General features: G+C 44.8%; 1 protein-coding gene across 1 annotated transcript; it reads left to right on the top strand.

Annotated features, from left to right (window-relative positions):
- Positions 1-2346: 2346 nt before the first annotated feature.
- tdrd1 (tudor domain containing 1) lies at positions 2347-11771 on the top strand. Its single transcript, XM_068754857.1, has 24 exons — positions 2347-2482; positions 2920-3000; positions 3202-3316; positions 3482-3548; positions 3645-3722; positions 3810-3989; positions 4077-4220; positions 4311-4476; positions 4560-4643; positions 4920-5096; positions 5171-5278; positions 5669-5839; positions 6152-6388; positions 6478-6633; positions 7070-7177; positions 7275-7442; positions 7606-7926; positions 8013-8129; positions 8523-8645; positions 9372-9539; positions 9859-11049; positions 11285-11347; positions 11433-11476; positions 11578-11771. Exons 1-24 carry the CDS (start codon positions 2347-2349, stop codon positions 11644-11646), a joined length of 4272 nt encoding a protein of 1423 aa, XP_068610958.1. The 3' UTR covers positions 11647-11771.
- The last annotated feature ends 3156 nt before the right edge of the window (positions 11772-14927 follow it).

The raw sequence follows: 14927 nt of genomic DNA, 5'->3' as shown, positions 1-14927 counted from the left end.
GGTCACATGGTACAATGTGGTCGTTTTGTTGAGTGACCAAAACTTTGGACAACACAACCATACAAAGCTTCATATTCCCTAATTATTATTATTTTTTTTTTAATGGGACTTTGCAACATTATCTGGGCCATCTACCTACCTCCCCACACACATAATTCCAAAGGTCTTATCAACACATAATTGCAATTGTGGGCATGTTGTGCAAAACATCATATGGCTGAGATGGGTATTCAAGATTAGATGGAACATTTTAAATAAAGGATCTCTGGAGCCGATTAGACATGGAAGCATATGTCGAGAACATACGCTTCCATTGTGGGCGGCTGTGGCTTAGTTGGTAGAGTGGGTCGTCCAGTGATCAGAAATTCGGTGGTTCGAATCCCGGCTCTGACTGTCCGCGTGTCGATGTGTCCTTGGGCAAGACACTGTCAGATTTACCTTTTAGAACTGCTAAAATAAGACATTTTTATACTCTCTGCCTTGTAAAATAGAAAGAAACAGTATCCTGCCGCTGAGTCTCGCGTTCATTAAGATCGTGCAATAAATGAATAATAAACAAGCCAGCCATGTTCTCATTTTTAAAAAAAAGCCTGTTTCTCTCAAAGCAAATATTAAGATTTACGAAAATCGACAATCTCGTGTGTTGTTACAAGCTGAGGGACTATTGTGAACAGCCGGAAACTAGTTTAACTTGAATACAGCTTTGAGAATGACGGCGTTTGAAAGATGATATCCTCTGATAGAATCTCTTCCCTTTGTGACACAAATGATCCCGAATCCCCTTTCTATCATTTTACAGAACTGCTTCAAGACATCATGTACCACCTCCTGCGTAGTAGCCCTTACATCCCATAATAGAAACAAGGATCGAAATAGACTTCCTTGTAATTAAAATAGTAATTCTTTGTTTACAGTCATCCTGACAAATACATTATTGTTGATGCTCCTGTGATGGCTTCCAACGCAAAGCCCCATCAATACTTGTTAACGTAATGTCGACAATAAACCAGCTTTATTTAATGCACTTTAAATATGTTTGCAGCAGGCTAAAGGGCCCTTTGTAGCGCTATTCAATGCCGTTTTATTAACTCTTCGGGGCAATCAACATTAGCCAGATGAATGCTGTCTGTGACGCTAGGAAGCTGAGGTAAGCTAGCTGTTGTTAGCTGTCAAGTTAACCCAGGTAATACATTGAGGAAACTCCTTACCAGCAGAAAAACAACACATTTGAAAACATGATAAAGGCTGGTTAAACGTGTTGAACCTCCAAAAAGCAAATTGACACCGCGACTGCAGACACTGCTTACTTTAGCAGATCAAGCTAACGTCGCTAGCTTCACACAACTACACTCCACTTCATCCAGCGGGGCTTATCTCTAGCACGTAGCCGACACGACGAACAATATTTTCACCGACCGAATTGGAAAACTCCATGGTGTTCTTCAACTCGGAGAAGAACCGCGATGATATAACTTTGGGTTTCTGCCTTTCCAGCTGATGGCACCAACAACAAGTCACTTTGATATGACACATCAACAAATATGGCTTCCTCAGGAGAAAAACGACCAACCAATGAGCGCTCAGGGAGATATGACGCGTTTCTGACGTAACACGCGGCACGACGGTCGCCTTATTCTTTACGGAAAGTCACATTCTCCAACAGGTACGTACAGGTATGTAAAGGATATTGAATGCCATATAAATGTTTAATATTAATGGTGTTATCCTTTGGCCAACCATTTTCACTCAACAAATTTTTTTTTTAATTATTTTTGGTGTTTAAGGCACAATGTCCCAACTTCAACCTCAGTATTACCTCCTGCTGCTTCTGCCGACCATCCGCCCTCATCAAAAAAGGAAATAAAATAATAATAATAATTAATATTCACTATTTGACTTGTTCGAGTCTTCGAACGCGATTGGAGACTTTGCGCATGCGTCACACTTCATCGTCTGAAACGGCACGTGCACTCAGGTAAAGTGCTGACGGGAATGTAAAATTATACAATACCAGCGTATTAGTGTCTCTCTACACAATATTTAGGTATTTATATTAGGAATATATTATATTCGTTTTTTTTATTCACGGTTTTGTTCAATTATTGCTTTGCCTGCCGCCCATTTGAACACGCTAACAGCTCACATTTCAAGCTAACTTTCAATCGCTATTAATTAAACGCAGCACGGCGTAAGGTTTGCGTTGCGTATTTAAAAAAAAAAAAAACGCTCTTAAATATGTTGTGACAAACCGCTCAAGGTGACATTTGCAGCTCATTTCATCCGAACCTAAGTGTATTATTTTCTACGACATTTACAGTTGCCGCCATGTTCAATTTATATACTTCGATGGCGGTTCGGCCTCGCGTTCCTCTCCGGAAGCCGTCGACGGGCCCCGCAGGGTTTCACGCTTCGATTCCTCCGGGGCAAGGCCTCACGCCTGCCGGTGCACCTGCTAGCCCCACGGCAAGCGCCGATGGAATCAGTAAGTCAGTGCAATCATTATCAGACAATAAAGTCTAATTTAATTAGTCAGACTCGTTCAAAATACAAGATGGCGTCTTTTCAAGCGCTGCGAAACTTCATATGAATAAAACAGGATGTCGCATTGAAATGCTATGAGGGTTAGCTTAAAAACAAACAAATGTCATTAATAACAAATAGTGAATGAATTAAATTAATAATTAGCTCTGGCTACAGTTACAGTGCATCTCAGTGCAAGGTTACATATTATGATGAAAAAATGTCTGAAATGTTAAAATAAATCTTCAAATTCAGTATTTGTGAATACAATTTGTTTTCATACAATATATTTTCATTGCTAGGTCCTGTAAATTCTCCAGTCGCCGGGGATATATCTGTGGTACGTAAATAAAACTTGCAATTTGTCATTGACTGATCGCTGTGATCTGTCAAAATTAGGTCCTTCATCAGAGCCGATAACTTCACAGGAGTCAAGATCCATGTTGCAAGTACATCTCTGCAGCTATTGTGGTCAGCAAGGTAATAACATGACCAGGAATTGTTATTACTGACCTGAAAAATGCATATTGATAACTTTGAAGAAACATTCATTTTCTTAAATACTTAATTCTTGAAAAGTGACCGTATAACAAAATAAGTGGATCCAAAATTTGTGCTGCTGGTCTAACCCAACCCTACTTGGTGAAGTTAGCACTTTCTAATTAGAATCTGATATAATAGGTAATCTTCAGTGCCAATGCTGCAAGATGACAACTTACTGCTCCGTGGTGTGCCAAACAGAGGACTGGAACGCACACAGAAACACGTGCAAGCCTGCTGACCCAGAACCTGCAAAGTAAGCTTGTTGATGCCTGAGTCCCATAACTGTCAGCTGATGATTTACTCATGCCAATGAATAGCAGTCCTTTGTGTGCGTGTGTGTGACCCAGGAGTAATGAGTTCAATCGTTATGTAATGTCTAATGGATGACGTGATCTCAATTGTTTCTCTTAATCTAAAGAGAGACTCCAAGAGACGCCAAAACTCTGCTGGTATTGGGAGACAAAGTGGGCCCACTTATGTCTAAGGTATTTCTTTTATTATCTAATGGCAGAATAAAACTTGGCTCTAAAAATCAAATTATTTATAATGGGTTTGTCACCGGTGTCTTTTATTATCCTCAGTGTGAGGCATCCAACCCTCAGAGGATTTTTATGAGGAACTTGCGCATGCCTAAAATCATGAATGGAACAGACATTGAGGTATGCTGCTCGCACTGTTTTCCTGGACCGCAAGTAATGATAAGGAGAATACTTAAAACCAATTATATATTTTTTGTGTGGTTTAAGGCGTCCGTTGTCGAGATCTACAGCCCTGGCAGGTTTTTCCTCCTTCCCCATATCCCCGAGACGCTGACAAATCTGCAAAGCATGAGCTTAGAGCTTGAGAAAATATACAAGTCCCCTTCAGTGCCGATATATATACCATGTGTGGGAGAGGTGTGCGCAGTGCAGTTCTCCTGTGACCGGGTGAGCCCTCGTCAGTCTGTTTGACGAAGGACGCATTTTAGACATTGGCTCAGATTGTGTCTTTTGCCATCATGTTTCTGTGCGTAGAACTGGTACCGAGGCCTCATACAGACTCTGACCACCGACCAGAAGATGGCTCGTATCCTTTACATCGACTTTGGCAATGAGGAGAATGTCCCTGTGGGCAGGATCAAGCCCCTTTCGGCTAACATCCAGCCATTCTGTCCTTTTGTGAGGACACATTTACGCGACTCAGTGCAGATTACAAATACACGACCTTCAGCTGCCCTTGATGAAACTAACGTCGCCTCTTACTTCCAGGCAATGGAGTGCCGAATAGCTGGAGTGGTGCCAGTGGATGGAAACTGGTCAGAGACGTGCTGTGTTGCTGTGAGACAGCTAATGGCCAATACGACGGTGACGTTTACCCTCGGGGAAACCGTAGATAACGGTCGCATCCACATTGTGGATATCATGATATCCGCGGGTAGGTTGGGAGGGATGTGGTGTGATCTGCGTGGAGGTTTTGAACGCAATTAATTCCAGACTGTCCTGTGTTTTCTTTAAAAGGAAAGCAGTTGAGCATGTTCCTCATTGAGCAAGGCTATGCTGCAGAGAAAACAATTGACGTAGCACCAACGCAGCAAGAAATCCGTAAGCTGCCCTCTCCCATCTCAAATCAGTCTGCAATCCAGGTTTTTTTCTACAATTTGCTAGACTGTGCAGTTTGCCAAAATATGAAATATAGATACGTGTTTTGGATGTATTAAACGTGTTAAAGGTCATTAAATTACTATCCAGAGACATTAAAGGTGTCGCAGTACGGCAACAAATTTAGTTGCTTGCAACAGATATTGTTCAGCATCTGAGTTTTAGATTTTGATTGCAGCTTCAAAGAGCAACGGCGATGGCAATTTTTAATTCCCTCAGAAGCTATGGTGAATGCATCTTTGGAAACCTTCCGGCGTCTCAGTGATGGAATGGATAACAACACCTGGGCCGAGCCACCCCAGCCCCTGACTCAGGCAGTGGGCGACTCTTTCGCTGTTGTGGTGACCCACCTGCAGTCGCCCGGTGAAGTGATTGTGCAGAAGGTGGAAAATGCCGGTAAGAAGCGTCGGCTCTTTCGTTCACGACTTGAGCACGTATATCTTAAAACCTGCAAGCTTTTGTTTTTGAAGGAGTGATCCAGCAGTTGCAGCTGGAGCTGAGGGAACACTGCTGTCAGGTCAAAGCCCACCAGAACTTCAGGCCAGCCCCCGACACCGTTTGCTGTGCCCAGTTCTCAGGTGCAACACAACACTCATTATTTTATTACTTTTTTATTTTATTTTATTTTTTTTAAGCATGCATCGTCCTTCGAGAGTTTGCAGCACAATGCAGCTTGGGTATTGAGAATATGCCTGATGAGTTATGCCATTTAGGAAGGCAAATGAGTACCAGTAATGCACAGAATAAAAAAAATAAAGTCACTTCAGCCAAGTTTCAGGTGAAACGTTTACATCTTGAATATTTGTACTATAGATTTGAAATTGACTCAAGGGTGAACTCAATCTGAACAATTTCCTGGTTTATTATCAGCATTTCCTCTGATTTTAAGAGTCCGCCAAATTCAAACGCAATATAATGGACGTCCTTCTTGGTGAACTTTAGCTCAGAGGCCGTTGTGTTTCTTCCAGAGGACAAGCAGTGGTACAGGGCGAAGGTTCTGGCTTATTCATCCGAGGAACGTGTCTGTGTCGGCTACCTTGACTTTGGGAACTCTGAAGAGGTGGATTTAAGCCGCTTGCTGCCCATCAGTGCTTCACTGCTTTCCCTCCCCTTGCAGGCTCTGCCTTGTTCTATATCAGGTAAAGTATTTGTTATTTGTAGTACATTTTACATGGTTAGAAGGTCTATTGTCTTTGATTGCTCCTTTATACGGACAAGATCATTCAATTGTTTGCAATGTATTTTGCAGTCTAGCAACTTCTTGTTCTTTTTTTTTTAATGAAAACGACTCGAATAAACTTGTTAACCTTAGGAGCTAAATTTGACTAATGTTATTACATGGCTGTATGAACAAAATGTCCTTTTATCAGAACGTTTGTAACGCCGATGCCCCTGAACGTCGCTTTGTTTTCTCACATGCTCTCTGACATCCATCTTTGGGCTCTTTTTAGGCGTGCAGCCCATTGGGGAACACTGGTCCGAGGACTGCGTGACGGCCCTGCAGAGGAGGTTGTCCAACAGAATACTGTGGGTTGAGATCCAGGGAGAGCTGGAGGGCAAGGCTTTAGTGGCCATGAGCGACAAGGCCAGTGACCCTCAGGCCGACATTGGCGAGCTGCTGAGCTCTGCTGGTTTTGCTGCTCCTATCGCCAGAAGTAGCAAGCAGCAGGCGGATACTGGACAGCAGGGTGGGCACGGTCCTACATTTAATTTCAGTTGGTTGACATTAAAATGAAGGTAATTATCAGAGTTAAGCAGCGATGGTTCCACTTCTCAGAATCGGATCCGACGGTTACGACCGTGTCTGCCCCGGCCTGTGAGCCTCTGGCGTGGTTTTACGCGGACATTCCTTGTGACGGCAAGACGGTGTCTCTGCACATCAGCGAGGTGAAGAACCCTCACGAGTTCTACTGCTACATCGATAACCCGACAGGTCAGTCGGATCATCTCAGAGCACGATTATTGGACGGTTATACAGGGGACACTTAAAAGTGCAACAGTTTTGAGATACTTTTTTGTCGTCCAAAATGCACTCGTCACCTGTTTTATTCAAATTAAATAAAATTCAATATTGCGTAATGTATTCCTTTATTTTACTTTTTTTAAGGGTATTTTCTTCATGTTTTCGTTGTCAAAAATGCATTTACCGGTACATTTATTACCGGAGAATGTGCCGATACCCGGCGTCCGCATATCAGAGCTGATCCTTGGTAGGATTCTTCAGGAGGGAGATTAACCAAGAATTTGTTTGTTGATTTATTTATTTATTTTTTGGGGGGGGGAAACTGTTGTTTCAGATTTTACAAGTATTTCTTCACTTGAAATAAATCCTAATTAAGCTGTTTTTTTTCATGTACTTGTGTTTACAGATCATCAGCAGCTGATGGAGCTGGATGCTGCGTTGAACAAGCACTGCAAGGCGAATACGTCGGCCTTTGAGCCCAAAGCGAAAGAGCCTTGCTGTGTCATGTTTCCTGGTGAGATTGCTCGCTCTAGCTGCGATGCGCACTGCCGGCTCATTCGCACTTGCGTCTTCTGGGTTTCAGTTGTGTGTAATGTTGGTTTCCTCCCTAGCTGATGGACCGTGGCATCGCGCTATGGTGGAAGCGGTCTCTGAAGACAAGGCGGTCGTTAGCTTTGTCGATGTTGGTCATTCCAGACAAGTGGAAAAGAAGTTCCTTCGGTCCATTACGCCCGGACTCCTCACTCTACCCTTCCAGGCTATTTGCTGCAGCCTCGCAGGTATTGCGTACGTGTAAGATGGAAAAGTGTTTTCTTTTGGTTTATTATAGTTGTTACTCTTTAAGTATCACTGAAATTTAGTATGAATTTTATTCTTCCTCAAAACAAGAGCCAGGTTTTTCATCATCTCATACAAGGTGTGTGCATTTCTATTTGGATCCAGGCGCTGAGCCCCTGGATTCGGAGTGGAGCAGCGAAGCCGTGCTGTGGTTCCGGGCGCTGGTTGTGGATCAGCAGCTCTCTGCCAGCGTCCTTTCTGTCTCTGGACAAGGCTACAATCTGAAGCTGGAGACCCGAGGGCAGGATGTGGCAGCTGCCCTAATCGCCGAGCAACTCGCCAAAGCTCCTGGAGGAGGTTCTGAAGTCAAACGGCAAGAAAAAGTCAGTGAGGATGACTTTGGCCAAATAAATGTGCCAATCTCCAATTATGCCGGAGCCCGTCCTCAGGAGACGGCTACTGAAACCGCTGCAACGCCATCAGAGGGTCAGCTGGAGAGTCGGTGTGTGAATGTCATGGTTTTTGTGGTTTGAGGGATGTGATTGAAATGGTTTGCTGTCATCTTGTTTTAGCGCCTTCTTTCCCAGTGGACTGGGACGCGGTGAAGCTGCCTCTCAACAATACCTTTCGACCTTACAACGCAGCTGTCATCAGTCCCTCCCTGTTCTACCTGCTCGTCCCGAACCAGGGTAAGGACCGTCACTCGTGCCTTCCGCCAGGAGAAGATGCAGAAGCGTAAAACATGAGGAATCAAACCCTTGTAATTACCCTCGCCGAAGGGGAGGCGAGGGTGTTGCAATTGGGTCCGTTTGTCTGTTTGTCTGTCCGAGCGCATAACTCAACTAGAAAACGACAATCAGAGATTGCAGACCCTCGCCTCCAAAAGACTATTGGATCTTGTGAGACAGTAAACGGGGCTTCCGGATCAGAGGGGCCAAACCTGCTCTAGCTTGCTTCTCCGGAACGGGACAAGATACGACTACAACTGTAACATATCTGGAGCCCTGTTTGCTGTCTCACAAGATCGAACAGTCTATTGGAGGCGAGGGTCTGCGATCTCTGATTCTGTCTAGTTGTTTCAGTGAACCCGGCGAAACTTCAGGGTGTGATGACAGATCTCGCCGACTACTGCAACAAGGCGTCTTTATCCGCCGCTGTCAGAGGCAGACCAGTTCCCGGCGCTGCCTGCTGTGCCCAGTTCTCTGGTGAGCAGCGTCCTCATGATTCCATAAATACTCTGTATATTTAGTACAAGGGTAAGTTCAGAAATAAACGTTTTAGTGCTGGTCCAGGTAGATGTAGAGACATTTGGCTGACATGACATGCAGCTTCTGAGGCTAACTTAAACTTGTTGGAATAAATAAATGTGTTATAAAGAGATTGGATACTGGCAGGAAGGGGAAACGTCGTCACACTGGTGGGATCTTTATTTAGCTTTCCACTCAGACACATGCAATCTGCTATTATCACATGCCTACTGTCATTCTTCCATCCAGTTTTATACCCGTTTGCTGACTTTGTTTGAGACCCCACCTGCAGTTGCTGCTCACACAGACCTAAACTGGTCATTTTGTGTCTGCTGGTAGACGTAATTACAGAAGCGGGCACAGGAGTGGCTGATTTTTAAACACGGTGTGCGAGCAGGAGGCGATAGCTTGGTGACATTCCACAGCTAACAACAGGGCCCGTTCAATGGAGTTTCCAGCCCTCGGGGTCTCGGTGGCTGAAGGACATCCTGCTCGGGTCATAAAGGCTAGATTTAAGTGGAAGCCTTACATAGATGAGCAACCGAATGCGGAATAAAAAAAATGTATGCATATCACGGCATTTCATGTCTCTGGTTTTCTATCCAAACCCAGTTAAAAAAATCTGAAAATATTTTGTAAAGCCATGAATATACTGACAGTTTTCCTTTGTTCCTTTTTTTGTAGCTGATAATAACTGGTATCGTGCGGTAGTCCTGGGGGTGGGTGAGACTGAGGTGAGCGTCATCTATGCAGATTACGGCAACATTGAGAATGTACCCATTTCCCGCATCGTGCCCATCCCGATGCACCTGCTGCAGCTTCCCTTTCAGATTACTCGCTGCACTCTTACTGGTAAGTCGAGCGGGTCGTCACGGCGTCCTTCTGATGTAACTTCATGCGGGGCTCCAAGAGCACTTTGTAATTGACGCATAATTGCATCCTTCGAAAATGTATTCCAGCCGGTCCTCCCCCAACGACGGAGTTACGTTGTCTGTGTTTATAGATTGAGACTGAAGTACCAGTAGTTACACACAAAACTGAAGTTAATGTACCTCTTATATCACGGTATACCTGGAAAAGTATACTGCTGGAGTTTAAGAAAATAAATATTTCTGAATTCGTGGTCGTTTGTATCTGTATGACTATTGAGAAGTAATTCCTGTGTTTTCAGGTAAAGAAAACTTTCCCGTCGTGTGGTCGGAGGAAATCATTCAGATTTTTCAATGCCTTCTGTCAAATGATGTCTTCGCCACCGTAGAGTCTTTTGACGGCTCTGTTAATGTGATCTCACTCGCGCTGCAGCCTGAGAAGGGAGGCGAGCAAATCACCGCCTCGATCCTGAATGAATTCCAGTCCCGAGCCAAAAGTACCCCGAGCCCGTCTCCCACCCAGAAGGTGGAGCTGACCGACGGCGGCGCCACTTGTGCCTGGGCTGCAGTTGAGCCCGAATATCCGCAAGCAAAGGTGATGTCTGAAAACCAGAAGGAGCCAGAGAACGGAACAGCTAAACCCACCGCAGCCAAAAACCCAGAACCGGCTCGCTGGCCTCCTGAGATGACGAACGCAGCAGCCGAAAACCCAGAACCGGCCCGCTGGCCTACCGAGACGACGAACGAAGCAGCCAAAAACCCAGAACCGGCCCGCTGGCCTCCTGAGACGACGAACGGAGCAGCCAAAAACCCAGAACCGGCCCGCTGGCCTCCTGAGACGACGAACGGAGCAGCCAAAAACCCAGAACCGGCCCGCTGGCCTCCTGAGACGACGAACGGAGCAGCCAAAAACCCAGAACCGGCCCGCTGGCCTCCTGAGACGACGAACGGAGCAGCCAAAAACCCAGAACCGGCTCGCTGGCCTCCTGAGATGACGAACGAAGCAGCCAAAAACCCAGAACCGGACCGCTGGCCTCCTGAGACGACGAACGAAGCAGCCAAAAACCCAGAACCGGACCGCTGGCCTCCTGAGACGATGAACGAAGCAGCCAAAAACCCAGAACCGGCTCGCTGGCCTCCTGAGACGACGAACGGAGCAGCCAAAAACCCAGAACCGGCCCGCTGGCCTCCTGAGACGAAGAACGGAGCAGCCAAAAACCCAGAACCGGCCCGCTGGCCTCCTGAGAAGACGAACGAAGCAGCCAAAAACCCAGAACCGGCCCGCTGGCCTCCTGAGACGACGAACGAAGCAGCCAAAAACCCAGAACCGGCCCGCTGGCCTCCTGAGACGAAGGACGGAGCAGCCAAAAACCCAGAACCGGCCCGCTGGCCTCCTGAGAAAACGAACGAAGCAGCCAAAAACCCAGAACCGGCCCGCTGGCCTCCTGAGACGACGAACGGAACTCATGCAGCATCATTCAATGGTTGCTATGGTGATGGTTTAATGTTTTTTAAACTCAGCATTTTTATAATTTCTGTTACTTTGAATTAAGAGCTGAATTTGGTTTTAACTTACTTCAGAGAAATTCAATCTATTTCGCTTGTAGATTAACCCCTTCATTTGCTTTACTGATTAATCAATGAATAAAACAAATATCTTGAGGAATTATGTGAGCTACATTTAAGCGCTGCAATGGAGGGAGAGTTAAAAGACATTCTGTTTCGCAGAAGATCCAGTTCAGAAGATTGTTGTGCAGGTGGATCCTCCATGCAGCAGTCCTCAGTCTGCTGGTATGTGTGCTGTCAGGCAAGCGCATGATCGCTGACTACCTGAATCTGTGATTGTAGAATATTGATTTTTGTATTTGAATCCCAGAATCACCGACCTCTGGCTGCTGCTTCCTGAGACTGGAGGCGAAGGTCAGAACTGGTTTTACTTGACTTGGCGTTTTAAGAAGCCATGTTTGTTTTATTCGGGTTGGTCAGAACGAAATATCAACATGAAGTCTTTCTCTTGACAGATTGACCTCCTGCAGCGGCTGCTGCAGAAGCAGCTTTCCCTCACGGAGCAGTTATTGGGGCAGAAATGAGATCGACCGAGTTCTGCTGGAGCTTCACGCTTTGTTCAGCACCTTGTTAAAATCAAGCACTGTTTTCTTTCGTTATCTCTCAATGTGGCCTCCAGAAACTTGTTGCTTCGACAACATTGTGTTTGGCAACATTTCAACAAAACTGTTAACTTTTAGTTGTTGTTGTTGTTCTTTTCCCTGATTGGCCACTGTGTTCAGACTTGATTGCGGTCACTTTTTCATTTCAGCTAATAATTCTAGCGAGTTTCATAACATTCCTTGGTTTGAATTTGAGTAATTTGTAAGACTTTAAAGTTGTGTTCATTGTTCAATCTCAAATATCTGGGTCACCGGCCGTTTCATGTTTTTGTTTTTGTTTTTGTTGTTGTTGACCTGTTCTGATCAGATAGATTTTTGTTTCACATGAACGTTCTGTGATAAATGGAGTGGATGCAGTGGTTCTCCTGTATAGCCCTCTTCTGGTTATAAACTATTACATATATTGACTGTGGTGATGGTTTCATTTCGTTTTTTTTTTTTTTCCCATTCTCCAAATAGCTCGTGTAGTTTTAGGCTGCTCCCGTGAGGTGAGATCTTGCATGGAGCTCCAGCTGATTTTGTCTTTTTGGCCTTTTTTGGAGATTGTTAGAAACTGGTTCCTACGGCACGGCGCGCTTTATATACACGGTCTCCAACACATGAGAGGATCGGTTCCCGGCGCAGGTGCACCAGAGGTGGGCCGTGGCGTGGAGGTGGAGCCGCTGCGCTCCGGGTAGGCGCGCAACGCACCAGCGGATGAGCCGCGCCGCAGGAGACGACGGAGCTGTGCCGAGCCGGGGAGGAGCGCTTCCTAGAGGGGTAGATTCAGGGAGTAGCAGCGCTGAACCGCGAATGGTAAGAAATGTTTGAATCTGTCGTGAAAGGAAACGCGAATCGCAGCGCAGTCGAGGATCCTCGTAACTTTTGGTTTTCGGATCGTCTGATAAATGTTTTCCTTTTTTCTTTTGGCTCCTGTGAAAACGTGGAAAATGTAGTATTGCGATGTTAAAACGTAGTATCAGTTTCTAAGGGCTCGTATAAAATATAGATACTTAAAGAAAGTACTTTTCCATCAACCCTTCTTTACGCAGTCCTCGATCAGGTTGACATTTTAAATTAATTACCTTTTTCTTGAGTAAATTCTGTCTCCTGTTGCTTGTTAGGGTCGTGACCTCTAACCCTGACCTTTGACACATTTTAGAGTTGGAAAATAAAAGGCTTGTACTTGAGGTACCAGGAAAACCAGCAGGATTCAATGAGGATACATTTTACATAACTTTTGTTAGAATTTATGTAGAAAAAAAACCATGATAATTTACTAAGGACAGCCTAGATTTTGTTTTTATTCCACTTGTTCTAAGTTATAGTGGAAAAACTAAATGTAGTTCCCCACTGGGGGGGCCGGTGCTTCACTCCTTTGTGTGTTGCAGCGTGCTCGTGCAACGCATCCTCACACATTATGCATACTTGTGTGTGGGCAGGCAGGTTGTGGCTTTTAATCAGATATTTGTCACACAGTGGGACAAAACGTTTCTATGTTTGCTCCACGGTTGATTTTAAAAGCACCTATTTAAGGTGGATCACCCTGAAGTAATTTGAACTGTTCACGTCTCCCAAAGTTTCCGCATCAAGTACAGGTTAGGAGATTTTCAGGTTTTTGTATGAAGTTGGTCCAAAAAGAAGCACTCCTTTTTATAATTATAGACTCCAAGAGTTGAGACACTTTCCCGTCTGCCAACTTCTTCAAAAAACAGATGGCATATCTATGGCTCAGGCCTTTATCCTACCTTGCCTTAAATATCCTACTAGTTGCAGTATAACTGCAGTAAATAGTGACAGGTTTATCCCTTCAGCTCTGCATTTCAGTGAAATTATACATTACAAAATGGCATTTAGCAGAAAAGACCGAACTTCTAGCCAAACAGAGCAAAAGTATTTTGTCTGACAAGCAGAAGGTGTAGAAAGCCAAATGATGAGGGGTGGAAGGAGGAGGCGGACGAATGCTTTTGAAGAGGCAGTGTGTGCCGTTGCATGTGTGTTTAGTGTATGTTTATTTCTTTATTTTTTAATAATCTGCATGCAAGAATGCTTCATTATATCCCCTCCACCAAACCAGTAACTAAATCTCCTGCTCTGGTGACGTGCCGCCGGGTGCGCGGATAGAGAAGCAATAGCCTCTGGTGATGCTTATCTGCAGGCGCTGTGCAGATCTGCATCGCAGACACACAGGCTGCACTGAACCCGGCTCTCCGTCCCGCACACAAATCTATCTGTGTCTCAGGAATACGCAGCTTTATACCTGTGGGGAGGCTGTCGGTGCCCTTTGACCCACCCCTTGTAACACACACACAAGGAATATTATTGCCAAGCTTGTAGCTGCAGCCCCTCAACCTAGATGAACTGAGTAAGGCGGGTGGGCTTCTTGATTTAAAATGTTCAGAATGCCGATGTCTATAATTTGAGGTCAGATCTTTTGTATCCACATGCTAAACCTGTTTTTTTTTTTTTTTATGTCCCGTACGATTTACCAGAAGTCCTTCGAGTGTTTCTATAACTAACTGTGCATTAAAGGGAAAATAAGGCATGCATTATGTTCAAATCCTCGTGTCGACCCACATCCCAGATGAACACGATGACCATCATGCTGTAGAAATGATCTGACACATTCCTGTCCAAAACACGCCGTCTTCCAGACTTCCTGCCCACACAAGCATCAGAAGCAGATGAAAGCATGATACTGCTTATCTCTGTGACTTGGACAAAACACAGGATGTTCCTCATTTGAAGTCAGATAAATGTACGTCTGTATCTGGAGTCCTTTGTACAGCGGAGTTCGTTTTGGTATACATCAACGGCATGAAGAGATTTATTTTATTTTGTTGACCTGTGAGATAATAATAATAATCATAAGAACCACGTGGAACCTGTGTCGAAGTGAAAGGTAGACTAAGGCAAAAGCTGTAGCTTTAGTCTCGTTTTGTCCCCCCCCCCACGGGAGCATTCATTTCACTCCAGTAACTTCATTTTTCACTGATCATATGCTTAATCTGGATGAATGCAGCACATGTTGGAATACTGGTGACTACAGACTGAAAGTGAAATAAGAGTGCGAGTGGAACAGTCCACCTGTAGAGGTGATAATGGAGTAATTTTCATTTTGTCTCAATTTCTCTCACATTATCTCTCTCTCTTTCTCCTATGCTGTATCTCATCCCGTTTTTTTTGGTGCCAAGTGAGAGCTTTATCGTTCCAGGCGTCCCGAC

This window comes from Brachionichthys hirsutus, chromosome 21, assembly GCF_040956055.1.
Source record: "Brachionichthys hirsutus isolate HB-005 chromosome 21, CSIRO-AGI_Bhir_v1, whole genome shotgun sequence".
Lineage (NCBI taxonomy): Eukaryota > Metazoa > Chordata > Actinopteri > Lophiiformes > Brachionichthyidae > Brachionichthys > Brachionichthys hirsutus.
The sequence above is the reverse complement of the archived record's forward strand: the minus strand, read 5'-3'. Positions and strand labels throughout refer to the sequence as shown.

Coding starts and splice junctions, on each gene's coding strand:
- tdrd1 (XM_068754857.1), top strand. CDS start 2,347: ATGGCGGTTCGGCCTCGCGTTCCTCTCCGGAAGCCGTCGACGGGCCCC. Junction 3,723..3,809: donor TGAATGGAACAGACATTGAG/GTATGCTGCTCG, acceptor GTGTGGTTTAAG/GCGTCCGTTGTCGAGATCTA. Junction 4,644..4,919: donor ACCAACGCAGCAAGAAATCC/GTAAGCTGCCCT, acceptor TAATTCCCTCAG/AAGCTATGGTGAATGCATCT.